Source organism: Colossoma macropomum, unplaced genomic scaffold (assembly GCF_904425465.1).
Source record: "Colossoma macropomum unplaced genomic scaffold, Colossoma_macropomum, whole genome shotgun sequence".
Taxonomy (NCBI): Eukaryota; Metazoa; Chordata; class Actinopteri; order Characiformes; family Serrasalmidae; genus Colossoma; species Colossoma macropomum.
In genome coordinates, this window is record NW_023494809.1 from 6,376,891 (window position 1) to 6,397,219 (window position 20,329).

At 38.7% G+C, this 20,329-nt stretch overlaps 2 protein-coding genes across 8 annotated transcripts in view; one reads left to right on the forward strand and one right to left on the reverse strand.

The window, feature by feature from the left end:
* Nucleotides 1–63: 63 nt before the first annotated feature.
* Nucleotides 64–9,589, reverse strand: LOC118798714 (ETS1-related protein). 4 transcript variants are annotated; one of them, XM_036558229.1, is made up of 8 exons: nucleotides 9,324–9,589; nucleotides 9,005–9,086; nucleotides 7,299–7,376; nucleotides 7,032–7,106; nucleotides 5,372–5,545; nucleotides 3,687–3,926; nucleotides 2,407–2,525; nucleotides 64–1,056 (listed from the first exon to the last, which is right to left on the reverse strand). In XM_036558229.1, the coding sequence occupies exons 1-8, from the start codon at nucleotides 9,453–9,455 to the stop codon at nucleotides 784–786; spliced, it is 1,173 nt and encodes a 390-aa protein (XP_036414122.1). In that variant the 5' UTR covers nucleotides 9,456–9,589; the 3' UTR covers nucleotides 64–783. The 4 variants fall into 4 exon arrangements, with proteins under 4 accessions (XP_036414122.1, XP_036414120.1, XP_036414121.1 ...); XM_036558227.1 differs by having other exon boundaries at nucleotides 9,279–9,587; XM_036558228.1 differs by having other exon boundaries at nucleotides 7,299–7,409; nucleotides 9,324–9,585.
* Nucleotides 9,590–16,105: 6,516 nt separating this feature from the next.
* Nucleotides 16,106–20,329, forward strand: part of fli1rs (Fli-1 proto-oncogene, ETS transcription factor-related sequence) — a 33,622-nt gene continuing 29,398 nt past the window's right edge. For 2 of the 4 annotated variants that reach the window (XM_036558220.1, XM_036558221.1), the window contains exon 1: nucleotides 16,106–16,306. In XM_036558220.1, coding sequence (XP_036414113.1) covers nucleotides 16,289–16,306 — 18 coding nt within the window. In that variant the 5' untranslated portion in view covers nucleotides 16,106–16,288. The other 2 variants (XM_036558222.1, XM_036558223.1) reach the window with 2 other exon arrangements.

A 20,329-nucleotide genomic window follows, 5' to 3' on the forward strand; every position in this document is an offset into this window, starting at 1 on the left:
AAAATATTTTTTCTTCAAGCTGAGTGATGAAAGTTGGCATGTATGAATGATGGCAGCTGCGAGTGAATCGTAGACAAAATGATTTATTTACAATAATACACAATCTGATGCTGGAACACCAAATTAAAAAAGAGGTAGCTGATAAAAAAATGTTAAAATATGTCGAATTGCATTGATTATTTAGAGCTTGTTCATATGTCCATATACACTCTCACAAAAGATGGTTCTTCAAGGGTTCTTTAGTAAAGGGAATGGTTTTATTTGGAACCATGAGTTTTATATAGAATCATTTGCATACGTGGTTCTCTGTATGGTGAAATGGTTCTTCAGATTGATGGAGAACGTGTTGTATGTGGTTCTATAATAGCGCCAAAAAAGTCTTGTTGTTTCAAACTTCATTAAAAATAGCACAACCTTTTCGGTGCTACATGGAACCATTCTCAAAAAAGAACCATTTAAGCATGAAATGAGTCCGTATAGAACTCATGGTTCTAAATAGAACCATTCCCTTTACTGCAGAACCAGCATAGAGTGTCAACACAAGGCTTTACCTCCAAGTTTGTTTTTTCTTTACAGGTACTGAGATACTAAAGTCTGGATGAAGTCTGTCGTCAGCAGCGCTGACAGTGCTCCAGGCCATCCAGGTGGAGGTTCTCCGTCCACAGAGCAGTGGAGATGAATGGAGGTGCGAAAGTCTGTTGAATCCTGGATGTAATCGACTCTCTGGAAGCTCCTTCAGCGGAGAAGCTCCTCCTTCATCACAGCGCTGAAGAGTGAACTTTGCTAATGAGGCCAGACGTCTGCTGTGTCTTCTGACTTCGTGGTACCTGCTGATCTCGGTGATCCTGCGCTCGACGGTGAGATGTTCATGCTGGCCAGGACCTCCTGCGCGCTCTTTCCCAGCATGCCCTGCACATCACACACAAAGCGGTAGACGTAGCGCTTGCCGGCCGTTTTGTGGATGATGTTCTTGTGGTAGTAGTAGCGCAGGCCGCGGCTCAGCTTCTCGTAGTTCATCTTAGGCTTGTTCTTGCACTGACCCCACCGTTTGGCCACCTGTTACGTGGGAAGGAAAATGACAGGTGTTAGTATTACATATAGGAAAAGCAGCATAATGTGTATATCATTGCTGTCAGAACAAAACCTTGTATATCCATTTTTGTCGTTTTTCAGTTTTTGACAAAATGTGAAAACGCATGTGGCTCTTTACATTGTGTGTAAATATAATGATGAACAGACCAAAACAAATGACCCAAAATCAGTTGGAAAAAAGTCTGGTTCCATTGACTTACATTAAAAGTACAGTAGGTTTTTTCCTTCTCCTGTAAAGTTACCATTTTGGAGATATGAGCTTTTGCTCCAACAGCGATAACATTTTTTTATAAATGTTTCTCACACTCTGAAAAATAAAGGGGCCAACAAAGGGTTCTTTGAGCGGTGCTGCAGAGGAACCACGTTTGCTTCCCTTTGTAAACAGGTTTGCAAGTCTGAAGAACCTTTTAAAGGTTTTAAAGCACCTTCACATAATATAGAGGTTCTTTACCAGTTCAGGGGTTCTACCTAGAACCTTTACATTCTGTGGAGTGAAGTTCACGCTCACACCTGTTTTACAAGTAGTTCTCTACACAAGCATCCTTTGAGAGGTTCCAAAGTGGTTCCTCTTTTATTTTTGGTTGTTGGTTTTCTACACACAAGAAGGTTCTTTAAGTGTTTCTTAACGAAAATGATTCTATATAGAACCATAAACACTCAAAGAACCCTTTGTGTGATTGAATGGTTCCTTGCATCATGAAAGAGTTCTTCACATTGACGGAGACTGTACGGGTTCTATGTAGCACCAAAAGGCTTCTATTGTTACGATGTATAGCTTGTTACAATAGAAGAACCCTTTTTAATGCTATATAACCCTTTTCATTAAAGGTTCTATTAAGAACCATATACAGTACATTCTCCATCAATCTGAAGAACCCTTCCCTTTACTAAAGAACCCTTGAAGAACCATGTTTTAAGTGTGTAAGTGTAACTTAGTAATAAAATAGTTTACACATCCTCTACAGAGAACACACTCAGAGACTCACTCAGAGTCTCACTCAGAGTCTCACTCAGAGACTCACTCAGAATCTCACTCAGAGACTCACTCAGAGTCTCACTCAGAGTCTCACTCAGAATCTCACTCAGAGTCTCACTCAGAGACTCACTCAGAGTCTCACTCAGAGACTCACTCAGAGACTCACTCAGAGTCTCACTCAGAGTCTCACTCAGAGACTCACTCAGAGTCTCACTCAGAGTCTCACTCAGAGACTCACTCAGAGTCTCACTCAGAGTCTCACTGGTTCTCCTGCATTATGTTTTGTTTCCCCGTGTGTTGGTGGGCTGTCTTGTTCTATGGTCTGTGTGAGTTCTCACCTCTGCAGGGTCGGACATCTTGAACTCCCAGCCGTCTCCTGTCCAGCTGATGAAGGTGTGACACGCAGAGTCCAGCAGAAGCTCCAGCAGGAACTGCCACAGCTGGATGGGCCCTGATCCTGCACAGCAAAACAGATCAATCACAGGTTAATACACACGGCCAGAGGAGTGAAAACAGGCGTGAGGGGGTTGGAAATACTCGAGTACTTAAGTTATTATGGAGCGTTTGTGTTTTACCCAGGTATTACTGAAACTGGATACTTGCATTTTTACCCAAACATGCTGTTTATTTACAAAAGTAAGTACAAAATACAAATTTCAAACTCCAGCGGCCGCCTGCGTAACACAGCTCGAGTTTTTTTTTTCTTAGGGATCAATTTAAAACTGTACATTTTTGTTTACATTTCTGCTGAAACTGTTAAAAGTGGGATCTAAAAGTCAGTTTACAGATTCTTCACACTTAAATTACTATTATACTTATTATTATACTTCCTAATTAAGGAAATATTTTGTTTAATAAATATTTTTTTCCTTTCACCAATCAGTCAAATTTTGTTACACTGTAATTTATTGTTTTTTGTATGAACACACAATAAATTCATATCACTGTAAAATAAAGCTACCCACAATTACTGTAAGCTAATCTATATATTAAAATATTTACTTTTTACTCTTATATGCTTGAGTTTGTTTCGACTGTCACTCACATTTAAAGCTATTTATTTTAATTGCACTTTGACTTAAGTAAAAAATTTGCAATACAATAATCAAACTTTCACTTAAACATATTTTCTGTACTTTTCCATCCCTGAATTCGATTACGATTTCATTTTCAAGTCAAATTTCATTTTCATCACGATTATTTTTGTTAGGCTACGACTGAGAAACATTTCTACTGTACTGAATATGCAGATGTAACTGGGATGCGCTGTAAATGGCCGTATTAGGTCTGGGCTTTAGGACACAGCTGAAAGCGAGCTAACCTATCAAAATCTTAAATAACTCGAAGAATCGAAGTTTTCAGAAGAGAAATTTGTGGACATTTGTTGAAATTAATTTGTTAACTTTATATAAGTGATAAAAACGGATTTCCCCACTTTTTTAGTAAACTCAGCGTGTTACAGGTCAGTGGTCGTAAAAGAAGCGCATGCTTTACTGAGTCGAAGAATAATCGATTATAATCGTAACATTACAGAATCCACGTGGTTGAATCGGCACCTTCAGATTCGCGCATCAAAGCGTTTTAGGCCTTAAATGGTCAGTGTCGGCTGATTTCTCACCTGGGTAAGCGGACATGCCCGCCCCCTCGCCCTCGCGCTCCAGTCTCTGAGAGGGTGCAGTGCGCCGCTTGGCCACGCGGGGGCAGAAGGGCTCTGAAGGCTGAGGGAGGGGGGATGAGGCGGATGGAGGCTGTCCGAGCAGCGGACTGCAGTAGCTGGAGGAGGAATAATCTGACCAGTAGGGCGACGGTCTGCTCTGAGCGTCTGACTCGTACAAACCGTAACTCCTCTCTGCGTCACCTGCAGCACAAAACACGGGAGAGGGAGACTGAAATACAGCGCTGATGACCACTGATGACCACTCACTACTCTAAATAAAGAGGGTTATTCGTGGGTTCTCAAAGTAAAGGGAATGAAATCGAGTGTTCTTTATAGAACTATTGTATGCTTAAATGGTTCTTTGCCTGGTGAAATGATTCTTCAGATCCTTGTATCTGGTTCTTTATAGCACCAAATAGGGTTCTTCTGTTGTAATAGGCTTGACGTTGTAATGAAAGCAGAACGCTTCTGGTCCTATATAGAACATATACAATAATCTAAGGAACGATTCCACCATGCAAAGAACCATTTAAGCATGCAAATGGTTCTTTATGTGTTCCGGGTTCTGAATAGAGCCCTGAAGCCCTGAAAAGAACCCTTGAAGAACCACCTTAGAGTATAAATTAATATTGTAAAGCTTCTTCTATTTTACTTTTGTATTTTTTTTGTGTTTTTTTATTTTTGTATATTTGTATTTTCCAAAATCATTTTTGTAATATATTTGCATATATTTCTGACACATTACATATTTATAATCTACATACATGGACATATATTTTAATATACTGGCATATATTACAATATTAAAATCAACACTGAAGAGGGGTTTGAAGTCTGCTACATGTGGGGCAACAGACTGAACTGCATTTATTAAAAATGGAATAATAATAATAATAATAATAATAAACAGTCTGAACTGAAAAAAGGAAATAACATAAAAAAACCTCCCTCAATGTCTCTGATGACATAAATTAGTATTTCTTTGTTTTGTGTTTTGTATATGAGGATATATATATAATATATATATGTATTTTTTTGCTAAGCCATCATATTTATTGACATTTATTGCTCATAAATTTTGGATATAAAGAAATAAATGTGCATACATGGAATTTTGTTGCTGAGCCATCATGTACATTGACATATTTTGCACATACATTATGAATATTGAGAAATATATGTACATATATTTTTGTCTCATATGCAAACATATTTTTAAATGTAATATTTATTTATTTCTATGTCTGTTTTAATGTGAGCTACTGCCAAGAACAATGCATTGTTAATGGTGACTTATCAATTGAAATATATTGCCCATATATTTTGGATATTAAGACATATAAAAGTACATAAGCTTTTATTACATATGTCTATTCATTTTTCTCTCCTGCTCTAGATTCAGTCACTGTACCTGTGTGTGAGCTCCTGTTAGGAGGAATTCATCGTTAAAGATATCTTACCTATTGACATACATTGCAGATCAATTTTGGGCATTAAGAAATATGTTAATGATATCTCAGCTGATGAGATCTTGGCTAGTAAAACCAGATCTGGTTCTCATTAACCTCAGAAAAATAACCTGTAACCATCTGATCACTTATCTGACCACTCTATCTACCACCTCTGTAGTAGCTTCTGTCGCTCACCTGTTCCTCTGCAGCCGAGCTCTTTGGGAGGCTGGTAGAGGCTGCTGGGGTCCACGGAGGAGCTGAAGGGGCTGCTCTGGGTTGGTGGGCAGGGGGGCAGCAGGTTCTGATAGGTCTGAGAGGGAGAGTCGTGAAAGCCCCCCTGCTGTCTCTCTGTCACCATCCCATCAGGAACTGAGAACATGAGGACACACTATGAATAATCTACACAGCACATACGAGAGCCTCTTGATCCAGCAGTGAAGCTCTAACTCTAATGTGTCCATACAGCGGTCAGCAGGCCAACGAATGGACAACCAGGTCGCATCCAGATGGCATTGAGCTCTGAATTCATGACAGCATCTAAAGTCAAACTGTATTTTGAAGGTCTGTATGGATAAACTGACATTTTTTACAAATTTCAAATTAGAATTTAGAAAATTTCCCTTTGAAATAAATGGCTGAATCTGAAATGTATAAACATAACAGCCTTAAAAATGTTTTACATTTTTTAATCCGGTTATTATGTTTTGGCCTGTAAAAACACCATATAACATGGGAATAAATACAAATAAATGTGAATACATTTATATATCGCTGTTATTGGAACAAAACCTTGTACAGGAGAGGGAAAAAAACCTACTTTAATTTTAATGCAACTGAATGGAACCAGAATTTTTTCCAAGTCATTTTGCGTCATTTCCTTTGGTCCATTCAGCATGAAATTTACACACAATGTAAAGAACAACAGGCATTTTCAAATTATGTGAAGAACTGTTTTGTTCCGACAGCAGCGATATGCAAATATATTATAAAAACGATAGACATATTTTGGAAAATATAAATGTTTGTCCTTAATGCATATGCAATAAACAAATATAAAAAACACGAAAAATAATACAGAAGCAAAACAGTGTAAGTTGTGAAGTTTTACAAGACCTTTCAGAACCCGGAACATTCAAAGAACAATTTGTATGCTTTAAAGGTTCTTTGCATGGTGGAATGTTTCTTTAGATTTTTGTATATTTGCTATGTAGCACCAGAACGGTTCTGCTATTGTTACAATGTTTCTTACAACAGGAGAACCTGATTTGGTGTTATACAGGACCCACTTTACTAAAGAACCCTTGAAGGACCCTCTTTATTGAGAGTGTAATATATATATATATATATGTATATATATATATATGTATATATATATGATAATGAATGATGGACCAATAGAAATGCTCAAAAAATCTACTTCCGTTAGAAGTGAGGAATGTTTTTGATTCTCCTGCAAAGTTACTATTTTGGAGATATGAGGTTTTGTCCATATTTATTGCTGCTGTCAGAAGAAAACCTCTTATCTCCATTTTTGTTGTTTTTCAGTTTGACATAATTTGAAAATAATGTTGTTCTTTACATTGTGTGTAAATTTCATGATGAATGGACCAAAAGAAACGGCCCAAAATGACTTGGAAAAAAAGTCTGGTTCCATTGACTTACATTAGAAGTAAAGTATGTTTTTTCCTTCTCCTGTAAAGTTACCATTTTGGAGATACAAGGTTTTGTTCAGACAGCAGCGAAATGTGTGTATATATGAAATGAAGCAGTTAAAAGGAGCCTCTCTTTGTGAATAACCTCCATACAGACTGCCAGCCTTGTTGAGAAGATCTGATGGCTGGTAAATGGTTCTCACCTGTGTTATAGGCTGTCCAGCAGTTGAACTCAGGGAAGGACTCTAGACTAAATAAGCCATTATCGGTGGAATGAACTGGAAAGAGAGAAAACAGGATGGAGAGCAGTGTTAATGCACTGTTAGTCTACAGTTGAGCTCAGCTGCTCTGCCTTAATGAGAGGAACTTGATCAGAATCAAATCAGGACAAGCTAAGAATGCACTGAACTGCAGAAGAACTGCAGAAGCTGAGGAGCCTGAGTGAAGTGATCTGCATGTTCACTGCTCACCTTTGGAGCTGTTGCTGTGGTCCTTCTGCAGTTCTCCGTACGTGTCGGCGTACTGCGGTTGGACGGGTCCTTTGCTGTCTAACAAAAAGGACAGGTCTTCACCATTGTAGTCTGCGGGTACATTATCAGAGATATCGACATGAATGAGTTTCACTGAGACCAGAGCAGACACTGCAAACAACCTCTGCTTCAGTCTGCACATGCAGGACAAAATATTGGAAACGGTAGCTGATTAAAATGTGCCCATCGTTTCCACACAAATATAATAACTAAAATGATGAATAGAAGTAGATTCAGTGCAGCACATTCAGAGTGCAGCAGGATCTGTAGATGTCCAAGTGGACCTCCACTGTGGTCAACCGACTCACAAAATGTCCAAGAAGTCTTTTTGTGTTGCTATATTTTTTCATCATAAGTAATAAGTACATTGGTTTACTTACGTACCTAACTGAAATTAATGGAGCTCAAAGATTAAGGAAATATTTGCACCAACATGCAGCAGAAATAGTTCCTTGAACACAGCTTTTTCAGTGAAAAAGCTTTACAATGCATCTTATAACATGTAAATAACCATGTAACTACTCAGTAACAAGCACTGTGATAAAAAAAAATCTGGGTTAAAGAGGTTAAAACAGAGATGAGATGTAACTGACCACAGCCTAAGGCTATTTGAGTGTTATTCATTGTACAAATAGCAAATAGCACCAAATGCAGTTTGGACCTAAGCTACAAGACTAATGTGGTAAAGACATACACTTTGAGGTTAATTTAATGGTTGCTGTTAATTTAATGGTCATACACAACACGTTCTCCATCAATCTGAAGAACCTTTTGATGATGCAAAGAACCCTTTAATCATGCAAAGGGTTCTATGTATGTTCATGGTTCTACACAGAACCATTGCTTTCACCAAAGAACCCTTGACCCAAGACCCAAGTGAAATTTTACTGTTGAATTACAGTAAAAGGTCTGTAATTTACAGATTTTTTACCATCATTGAAAAACATTTCTACTTAATGATTTAATTAACAGATTTTGTGTGGCGCCCACCATTTTTAAATTTTTTTAATTTAATTTATTTTTTATTATAAGTTGTTTTTTTACAGTGTAAACCCCCCTCTAGCAAACAAAACCAGGACTTTTACAAGCCCGAAAAACAAAACACGGCTGTATTTCTCTCAGTGAGAGGAGCCGGAGCCCCACCCAGCGCAGCGGTCTAAACCAGGCTGGAAAGGGAGGAAACCGGCTGAGGCGCTGGGACGGAGGGATGATGAAAGGGGGAGGACAGGGGGTGCTAAATCTGTTTGAGGAGGAAGTCTGGAGGAAAGGATTAGGAAAAGAGGGAGGGAGCTGGGATAGAGCAACACACACACACACACTCACAAAAAAGGTTATATCTTTAACCTGCGCACCGGCCGCCCTGCTTTACACATTCCTCACTGTCCGCACACATGTGTCCTAACAGCCCCTGCTTTCCTGACCACCAATGAATTAGTGCAAGCAAACAAGATGTCAAGGTCCAGTTTGGGCTCCCTGACAGGGCCTGCTACGAATGTGGCTCCTCAGTTGAAGGACAGAGGAAATGTTTTTGCATGCAGACACAGGAAACGTGACAGGAGGAACGCTAGAATCTCCCAAAATCTCCCTTTTTGTCTCAGGACCGAACCCAGGAGTGAAGAAGAGGAGGAGAGGAGCAGATTATTTACCATATGAGCTGAAGTCAAAGCCGCCAGGAACCTCCTGAGTTCTGAAGTCCTCTGTATAATATCCGGCCTGATACATCTCCATCTGAACCACACAAACAAAGGGCTGCAGTTAACCCACAAACTGGCTTTAAAGCAAAAACTAAGCAGCATAAATAATAAACAACACAAATGCAACTGCGTTATTATTTGTAGGACTACATAATAGCATGTTATGAATGTTATTATTTAAGGCTCTGATCATCTATAAGTTATAAACAGGAGGTGATAATCCTACCACAAAGCAGAGCTGGACTTCAGGAGAATCGGCGCGTGGACGTACCTTCAGGTTTCTCGCGAGCTTGGAGAAGCTTTGCATGGAGTAGCGGCGCCTCCTCTCCGTTATAAAGAGGAGGGGGCGTGGCGCTGGAATGTGCTCGCGCTGCTTCGTGACTGCAGCTAGACCCCCCCCCATACACCCCTCCCCGGTCTGTTCGCACGCCGTGACGTCAGCCAGGAGTCACGAGCGCAGATTTGTTACCTTTTTCATTCAGAAAAAAAGATAAAACAAACAACAACAACAAAACTTTGAATGAGTGTAGAAACGAGAAAAAGACACATAATTTAGGGGTCAACTTCGTTTAAAGGATTAAAACGTAATGAAGTGGTAATACAATGTAATAGAAATGTAATAAAATGCAGTAAAAGTCTAATTAAGTGGTTAAAATGTAAACATTCAGAGTGGTTCAGAGCGGTTTAGAGTGGTTTGGTGTGAAACGCTCTGTTCTAGATAAACTTACGAGTCAGAACTGTTCACAGTGGTGGTGATAGAAACCAGACGTCCACCTCTAAAAGCTCCCTCACAGAAAGTTCCTACATGAAATGGTTATGAATTCACTGCCTGATGACTGAGACACTGTTTTATGATAGTTTAGAGAACTTAAACTCTATTCATGGTGGAGGGATACATAATATGCAGGGTGCTTTGAGGCAAAATAGTCCCCAAAGAAAACGTATTATTTCAGATTTTCCACTATTTTCCATCATCAACATTCCATATAACTCAGAAGACTCGTGTAGGTTCACTGGTGGTTCTGGATAGTAAATAAAATGTCTATATCTGTGTTGTAGGCATGGCGACGCCCTGGTTCCTATCACCACCACTGTAAAGACATCTGAGCCACTACAATCAATCATTTCACACCATTGAATTATAAAAAGAAAAATGGGTGGAATTCCCCTTTAAGACAAAGCTTAAAGCATAGACTCTGGATTCTCAATGATGGATTGCCACTGATAATCTAGACCAAGACTAGGCTTAATCTGTCCAGGCTTGTGTTCTGGAACCACTGTGTTAAATAAACATCTATCAGTCTCCAATTTTGATGAAGTAATTTTCTTTTACTTTTATTCACATTTCATATTTGGATTTTTTATAGTTTGGGTAAAACTCTGTGACCAAAAATACTGAATTCACCATCTTCTATGATGAAAAATCTTTTTTTTTTTACTTTTGAAAAATAGTTCTATCTAGCACCAAAAAGGTTCCTCTATAACCAGTGTCTGGTATTACATTGAACCCTTTTTGCTACAAACTTGTTCCGGTTGGTCTAAGGTGATGAAATTGTGTAGAGTTTACCATCACTCTCTCACTCAAGGGTTCTCAACAGGGTTCTCTGGAACAATAGTGGAACCCTTTGAGTGCTACACAGAACCATTTTTGAAACTACACACATGAGGATCTCCACTTAAGCAGGAAGCAATGAACCACATCTGCATTCAAACGGTTCTTTGAGTGTATAGAAGCACTGCCTTCACTGAACAACCACTGAAGAGCCTCCTTTACAGGTAATTAAATATCTAATACTGTCCAATTTTAATGGCACAAAATTTCTTTTACTCGCAAGCAAATTTGGATTTTCTACACTTTCTCGATTTAAGCTGTTTTAAACTGCATAATGTTGAAAATATTTAAACACACACTTAAAGGGTCTATAAACAAATTCTGGGCTATGGGCTCTTCTTATGTTAAATGACTCCATTCTCTACAGCGCCACATTGATGTTCTTTTATATGTTTATAAATTTTACTTGTTATTTTCATCCTCATTAGACGGAGATGAGCATCTGGTATACTACGGCGATGTGAAAGACCTGACTCGTCTACACATGGGACTTAGGATATCCTGTCCTGTTTTGTAGTGCAGTGATTTCACAAACACTGATTGGCTATAAATCAATGAAACATATATATATATATAATATATATATATATATATATATATATAGGCATAAAAACACAGATTCTATTTACACTAAGCATAAATCGCATGATTTCATTGTTTACACTTAGTGTTCATGCTATATACATTTACATAATTATGTGATATTTTATACTATTTCTTAAAACTGATTCAGCAGTGTTAGCCTATATTTCAGCAATATTTTTTTTCAAAGCTGTACTTGAGGTCATTCTTACCAGCATCTATCTCTCTCTCTGTTTTCTCAGACAGTGATAATATACAGTACATAATGTGAGGAACAAAATGTGCTGCCTTGGCTTAAACTCTACTGAATTAAAATTTTAAAAAGCCCAAACTGCCAAATAAAAACTACAGAAAATATCATGCAACTTCCCCATTTGCCCCAGCAAGGAATTAAACATGAGTTTTAAACATGCAGGGTAGTGGTGTTATCCACTAGGCTATAGCAACCAGCATAAGTCCAAGACAAGAGTGTTTAACTTTTAAGACTGTTACTGTTAAAAATTGCACTCACTTATTTTCTAGTTAACCCCTTAAAAGGCCAGGGCCCACTGGCAGACCCAACGTTTTATTACACACTTTAGTTTGCATTGAAGTTTGCATTGAAGTCCCTGTGGTTTGTGAAAAATAAGCCTTAGTGTGTAAAAAGACTGAGATACAAAGGGTTAATATTACTCTATATAACCCACCTCTCCACTTCTGTTTTGAACACAGCTTCTCCCAATGTTGCCTCTTTTTTATTAATGGAAAATATAAAATGGCAGCAAAGATAAGCGTTTTCATGTGATAGTGTGGGTTAGCCAGGCTGTGTGGTTGATATTATTTCAGTTGGTGCAAGTAGACACTCCCCCCAAAAATGGTATTTTGTAAATGGTAAGTTTGGTAAAAAATCTGTGACCATAAAGACTTAATTTAATGTAAGTGATAAAAACTCACTTTTAATCTAGAAAAATGTCCAGATTTGCTGTTCAGAGAATATGTACGCCAAATATATATGAATATTCCATATGGGCAATAACAGGTTAATGAAGGCATCATTTCTTGGTAATGAGTGAGTGAGGGAGTGAGTGAGTGAGTGAATGAGTGAGTGAGTGGGTGGGTGAGTGAGGGAATGAGTGAGTGAGTGGGTGGGTGAGTGAGGGAATGTGAGCAGGGGAAAATCAGAAGGCTCTCAGTATGAGGGGTTTCTCCTGTAATCAGGATTACTGGTAGTCTATCTTTAAAAGCCATTTCAGGGGAACAATGGGCCGTAAAATTACAACCCAAGCAGTCCTGAAATCACGGCGCGAGTGCTTAGAGCAGATAAGGCCAAACCCAAACACCAGCAAACACCGCCAAACATCTCCACAGGCAAAAAAAAAATCCATCTGGAAAGTCAGTCAGCAGCACTTAAGACACGAGTCGTGATGGAGAAGCTACACTGAGGGTCGAGTTACAGCACAGACCCCCCCTCCAGCCCCCACTGCAGACTAATGAGCCGTGCGATCTGTCACTTTAACGACCCTCACTGGCGCGCGACGGGTTTCACAATCTGAAGAGATTGTTTTATTGCACTATTTAAATCTGACTCTTCAGCGTAAAAATCAGCTTTCTTTACTTAAATCATGCAAACGTACTGCCTCGAAAAATGAAGTCACTGCACAGGTTGAAGCTTGAATAACTTCGTATTTGAGTTATGATCGTTTTGTAATTGTCAGTGATCCGAGTCAGATCAAATCAGACATTATTAACAGCTTCAGTTGGGCTCTTTTGAGTCCTGCTCACTCTGCAATGAGTTAGATTAATCAGAGCATTGACTCCAAATGACGTCACTTCACTCAATAAAACTGTTCAAACTCATTTCCTTCCTCAATCAGAATCACAATCAGAATCAGATTTATTGGCCAAGTAAGTTGACACACAATATGGTTTGTTGGTGTCTCTCTAGTATTAAACGCAATAAATAAACAATGTACAAATAATTTACCGACCATACACTGTAAAATATGGCTCGTCAGATCAACCTAAACAAAAAAAAACCCTCACCTAGTAAAAAACAATTGAACTAGTTTAATTTAACTCTGAAATCACATTGATTGAAAGAATCGTTGATTCCAAGTACTTATTTATGTGGAATAAAACTAGGTTATTTACCTGTTACCACATAAAGTCATTTCTTATGTTGATCTGACGAGCCATTTTTTACAGTGTACTATATACACAATATACAAGCAATATGCAGACTGCGTGTGGACACAGACAATGTATATATTATTTACAGACAAGACACAATATTCAAGAGACAAGATTGTACTGGGATAAGCAATAGACATAAGTGTATTGTAAAAAAAACACCATCATATTGGGAGTAATAAACATACACAATGCATCCAAACTTCAAATAGAAGGAGAAAATGCTACAAAACAAAAACATCATAATAAAAATAAATAAAATAAAATAAAAAAGAGTTAATTAAGCAAAACTAACAAACCAAAGAAACAAAGAATGCTGGGAAGCTTTTCGGACTCTAGTCTGTAGAACTGATCGAAATAAATTAATCTTAGCTGGCTTTACTTGAGTAACGTAGGCCTTTTACAAGAAACAGTGTTACTAAATGCGCATTAGTTTAACTGACAAGTAAGCCAAAAATAATATGAATAAAAAAATAAGTTAGTGCAGTTGTTACATTTTTGTGCTTAGTCAGAATAAGAGAGCTTAAATCTGCCCAAATCATCTTTTAAAATCTGTTCAGAACGCACTGCGTAACGGAATCAGGCCTAAAAGTTTGTGCAAAAGTTTGATCTCCTGTTCACATTTTCTGCTTTGTTTTTGAATTCTGGGGGTTAATCTTACGAAATATATGAAATAAATCAGCGAGGATGCGCTCAGAAAACCAGCAGCACTGCGGAACCTAGTTTGAGCAGGGGTGCACACACTTTTGCACACGTCGTATGCGGAAGTCTGTCACCACCCCCCCCCTCCGGCTTATATGTACGTGTTTTGTTAATTTTGTAATTGCAGAAAATGAAATGCGTCTACAACACTTACATATGACATATTATGCAAATTTTTATTGCGCAATTTCTGATTATTTGCTGAATTTTACATGTTGAAAAAAATAAACACAAAGCGTGGACTGCGCGCACATTTTCTATTTTATTTTTGTTTCCAGTATGTTAAATTCAGCCACTAAATAGAAATTGAATTCAAATTAAGCTGTAGAGGATGTGACTTACTTTCAATGACAAAATCAACACAGCGTGGACCTTGAGAAGGGGTGCGCTAACTTTAGCATAGAGCTTTTGCATGACGGGTTTGGTGCAAATGGTGCTTAAATAAATAAATCAATAAACAGAGAACAGGCAGTAAATAAATAAACAGACATGGCCACAGGGGGCACCACGAATTATATTCTATAAGCAGAATTTCAACTAAATCTGCAGATTCAACCATATTGGGCGCTAAATGTGCGAGAATATCGCAAAATGTTGAATATATGTTCAGTGTGTACATTAAATATACAGAATATCTGTCCTAGTATAGAACATAGGGGGTAAGGTTTACTTTAATTATATGTAAACACTCACTTTCTTAAAAAAAGCGAAGGTTCCTAAATAGTTCCTGGGCGTGGTTTGTTATGAGAACTCATTGAATGGTCTCTTTACCTGGAGGTTCTGTAGACAATTAAAAAGGTTCTTTGGTTCTTCAGTGGCTTCACTCAAACGAGCCCTTTTTGGCATCTTTAATTTGAACTCTGTAGGCCGCTCTAAAGTTATCGTTAAATTTGCGATTAATAAAAAAATAATTTTTGACGCATTTTTTATATATTACTGAAAAAATCTTAGTCAGTCAATCAAAAATACTATTAAGACTTATATAAATAATATTAAAATGTGGAAATGTTCTTAAACTTTGTTTGAAGAATCGGGCCTATATGAGAGTCAGGAATTTAAAAAAATGTGTGTAAAATTTTAAATCAAACCAGAAAACTGGAGAAAATTTCAAATTAAAGTCTGTTAGCTATGAGGTATTGGCCCAGCGATGATGATGATGATGATGATGCTCAGTTCAAAACCTTCATCACTCCCAGTTTTGGTCAGAGATGCTCATTAATTACACATTTGATTGATTTGATTCGTGCTAAACAATCTGGCGCCAAAAATTCAGCAATCTAAATTTGAAATCGATTCAAAATAAAGTGCAAGTTAACGCAATAACGATAAAGTGTTACGACTAAATGACTATATGATTAAAATCAGCCTTTAAGGGAGCCAGAGGCTCTTATTTACTTACTACATATTTAATCAACAACATTTTTAAAAAGTAAGTCGAGTAAATCTAAACTTAACAAAATGAATTAAATATAATGAATTTAATTAACTGTGTTCAACTTAAACACCTCGACTCGACTTTTTTACAGTGTACAACCTCCTGATTTACATTTAACATCCTTTTCAAACTGAAAAAAATAATAATTAATAAAGGATAATTTGTTGATTTCAGCCGGTAAAAAAGTTATTTTAATAAAAAATGCAAGAAATATGATCTTGTATCATGCAAAGAAGCTCCTGGTTTAAAAACAAACGAACGAAAATATAAAAAAACGCATAAACGAATTTTTACGAAACGTGACGTTACTGCGTCTTCACTCCACTGACGCTAATCTACCGCTCTGCGCTACTGATGATCTATTATTGTTTTTGTTTTATTCTGAGGCAGTAAATAACACCTCGCCAATAAGAAGCGGAGCTCCGCGTGTGACTTCACTTCCCAATTTTAGAAAGCAGAGCTCACGCGCAAAAAAAAAAGAAAAAGAAAGCTGCCCTTGCCATCCGGTTCTACTGCGTGTGTGTGTGTGTGTGTGTGTGTGTGTGTATGTGTGTGTGTGAGAGAGTGAGAGAGAGAGAGAGAGAGAGAGAGCAGCAGCAGCAGCAGCAGAGATGGTGTGAAGGCTGTTGAGTCTGCGCGCGCTTCACCTTCACCCCCCCCACCACCACTACAACCAGCCAGGGCTCCACGCGCACCTAAAACGCACCACCAAAAAGCGCCTCGATGAGCTTCTGCAATGGACTGTACGATTAAGGTAGGCGTCCGTTCGCTCTGCTTCTGTTTTGAGAGTGAGTTTGGCTCGCGGGCAGCCACCCACTGCCTCTCTCTCTCGCGCTCTCTCTCTCTCTCTCGCTCTCTCTCTCTCTCTGAGTGAGAGAGGCAAGGCGGTGATGCAGCTCCCCACTTCTTTCCTTCTCGTACAAAATTTCCTCTTCCTTCCCGTTCGTGGTCGAATGTCGCCTCTTTAATAACACGAGAAACCGCCACGCGCCTTTTACACGCAGACGAAAAAGGCACACACGCGCGCGCACTCTCTCTGAAATGGAGTCCGGGCTGCGCGGAGAATTGTGAGTGTATTTGGGTTTTTTTCTTTTGTTTTTGTTTTGTTTTTGTTCGCTTGCTTGTTTTTCGTTCTTTCAGGTCGTCTGCGGAGTGCTCGCGCGGCTCGCGCGCTAACGAGTTGCCGCAAATCAGCAAACGGCGCCCGAGAAATAAATATGACTATTTTTCTAACACGGGGTGCGCGCGCGCACTCATGCACACACTCACACGCGCCTGTTGCAAGTTCGTGGCAGGGGAGGGAGAGCGCGCGCGCAGGTGCCGCCAGCCTTGGATGATCGCGGGAAACTTCATGGAGCAAAATTAGTCGGTATTTGCGGCTTTGTTTTTGTTATTGTTTTTGTTTTCAACCGCCCGCAGATTAAAAATGCTGTTTGGGATGAAAACTGAGCTTAGTGCTGCAAAATGGCTGCACGACTTTGCATATGTCTTTGTGTGTGTGTGCGCGTGTGCGCGTGTGTGTGCTTTTGCGACCAAGGCAGAATTTTCGCAAATAAAACTAAATTCGCAAAATTCAAAAATCCAGAAATCTTAAACTGAAAAGATATTCTGAAGGGCTGCGCTGATCTGGGATTGAAAATGCATTTAAAAGTGTTTCAATTTCACAAGGTAAAATTCTATATTCTGATAAAAGAGTGAATAAACGTGCTTCATTGCGTTTTTCGTTAAAAACGACTTAAATAAAACGGACTAAATGCCCCAAATGAATATAGACACCTATTCAGACTTGTTTAGCAATTTCTGAAAAAGTATGTTAAGCATTTGTCAAGTCATTTGTCATAAGGTTTCACAAAGCTCTCTTTTATATTTGTTCATTTCATTTATTTGGCTAAAAACGAAAATTCAATTTTGCAAAATAAAGATTTTTAGTTTTTATTAGTGATGAAGTAAGCATTATTAGCTATTATTAGTGATGAAGGAATTCTTGGACGAATGTTAAGCTCAAATCTGGCCCACTGACCCTTAAACTTCTCGCTTGTTTACTAACGACTACCAACAAACTGCTTATATTAAAGAAATGCGTTTTCATTTGTTGAAAAAAAACGCGAAGCATTAATAAAAAAGAATATTGCATAAAAAGTATTTAGGAGTACATTAAGAAACATTGACTGAACCTGGATTTCTTTAACAGCGTAGTCCAGATTATAACAGTCATCATAGCAGATCACGTGTTTTTGTTCCAGCACTTTAAAATATCAGAAAAAAACGCGCGAAAAACATCACATGAAAAACAACGACTGTACAAACAATGCAATGCAGCTGTAGCTCATCTGTTGTTTACAGATGTTTTGGTTAAAATTCATTTTAAAAAATGATTGCTTCACACAAGCAGCCCCGGAAGAGGGCGAAATAATGGAAACACCTTTTGATAAAGAAAAACACGTTCATATTTGATTCACATTTATTCATGTTTAAAGTAATATATGTTGATATGAACAGAAGTGAGGGAGCACATTAAGCTCTGTAAGCTCTGACTGTTCCCTCCTTCCGCGATGATGTGATGATATTGACGGTGTATCGATTATTGATTATGGATGGATGCACTAGCCTCGGTTCCTCGCGGAGTGTGTGTAACAGCGTGTGTGTGTGTGTGTGTGTGTGTGTGTGTGTGTGTGTGTGTGTTTGGAGGGAGCGAGCCTGCCAGGTGCCCTTATCTCCACTCAACACACTTCCTGTGTCTCAAACCTCAGACTTTCCGCACACACACTTCCGCTCCCTCCATACCAAAAAAAAGAAAGAAAAAGCAACAAAAGACTTGACAAAAAAGGCTGAAGTCCCTGCACGCGCATTGTTCAACATTTCAATGCGATTTTTTAAATGCGCGCAGTAAGAGTTAAGAGAAGCAAAGTGCATCCACACTGCGCCCTGACAAACACCCCACGCGCACCGGGCCGCCTCCTTCTTCTCTCTGAGCTCGCGCACAGCGATGCTGCTGATTAAAAAACTTGTGAAAAACCACAGAGTGTTTTTGCAGCTCGAGGCGCAGCTGCGTGTCTATTTGCAAAATCAGCATGGCCCAACTTCTGCTTTCTCTCTGCGCGCGACCAGCGCAGGCCTGTCTGACAACACTGCTCAGAGAGCGCGCGCGGATCTCCACTATGCTCCTCCGAAAGATGGTTCTTTAGTGAAGGCACTGGTCCTGTTTATGAATTCAGAATTCATGGTTGTGTAGAACCATTTGCGTACTTAAACGGTTCTTTTCATAGCGAAATGGTTCTTCAGATGGTTGTATATAGCACCCAAAAGGTTCTATTTAGATCAACGAGTTCCGTGTAGAACGGTGTTTGCACGCCGAAATGATTCATTGCATGGTGAAATGGTTCTTCAGATGCTTGTACCTGGTTCTATGTAGCACCAAAAGGTTCTACTTAGAACCATGGGGTCTATGTAGAATGGTTTGCATGCTTAAATGGTTCAGTGCATGGTAGAATGGTTCTTCAGATGGTTGTGTATGGTTCTATATAGCACCAAAAGGTTCTACTTAGAACCATGCAGAACGGTTTGCACGCTTAAAGGTTTCTTTGCATGGTGAAATGGTTCTTCAGATGGTTGTGTATGGTTCTATATAGCACCAAAAGGTTCTACTTAGAACCATGCAGAACGGTTTGCACGCTTAAAGGTTTCTTTGCATGGTGAAATGGTTCTTCAGATGGTTGTGTATGGTTCTATATGGCACCAAAAAGTTTTGTTCAGAACCATGTGTTCTATGCAGAAGAGTTTGCATGCTTGAATGGTTCTTTGCATGGTCAAATGATTCATTAGATGATTGCATGTGGTTCTGTATCACACTAAAAAGGGTTCATCTACTGTTACAAACTTGACATCATAACATGCTATATAGAACAATTTTCAAAAAAGTTCTATGCAAAACCACATAGAACACATTCTCCATCAATCTGAAAAGCAATTTCACAATACTCTTAAAAATGGTTCTTCAAGGTGTTATTTAGTAAAGAAAATAGTTCTATATAGAACCGTGCACACTCAAAGAACCCCATGCATGTTTAAATGGCTCTTCACATGGTGAAATGGTTCTTCAGATGGTTGTATATGGTTCTATATAGCACCAAAATGTTCTATTTAGAGCTGTGAGCTCTATGTAGTAACCATTTGCACGCTTAAGTTGTTTTTGCATTGTGAAATGGTTCTTCAGATTGTGTTGTATATGGTTCTATATAGCATCAAAATGGGTTCTTGTATTGTATACAAACTTGACATTCTAACGTGACATCATTTTTACAAAGGTTCTATGCACAACCATTGATGGATAATGTGTTGTGTGTGGTCCTTTGTAGAAAGATTTGGGAAATTGTTTTATAGCATCAAAATGGTTTTGCTATTGTTATGATGTCAAGCTTGTAACAGTAGAAGAACCCTTTTTGGTGCTGTATAGAACCATATACAACACATTCTCCATCAATCTGAAGAACAATTCCATGCACCATGCAAAGAACAATTCAAGCACGCGAATGATTCTTTGGGTGTTCAGGGTTCTGTACAGCACCACTGTCTTTACTGAAGAACCTTTGAAGAACCATCTTCAAGAGTGTGTTTAATCATTGTCATCTATTAGAGGGATAATCTTATCATGGAGATCCAACCACAGACAGTATTACGCGCTGCTCTCTCTGCTGGGGGCCTGTCAGGCTGCGGGTAGTGCAAGATTTCGTTTCTTCTTTTTCGGTTTGTTTTCAAATATAGAAATACAGGTTAGCTT

Coding starts and splice junctions, on each gene's coding strand:
- LOC118798714 (XM_036558226.1), bottom strand. CDS start 9,455: ATGGGGGGGGGTCTAGCTGCAGTCACGAAGCAGCGCGAGCACATTCCA. Junction 7,107..7,298: donor CCACAGCAACAGCTCCAAAG/GTGAGCAGTGAA, acceptor CTCTCTTTCCAG/TTCATTCCACCGATAATGGC. Junction 5,546..7,031: donor CTGGACAGCCTATAACACAG/GTGAGAACCATT, acceptor TCATGTTCTCAG/TTCCTGATGGGATGGTGACA.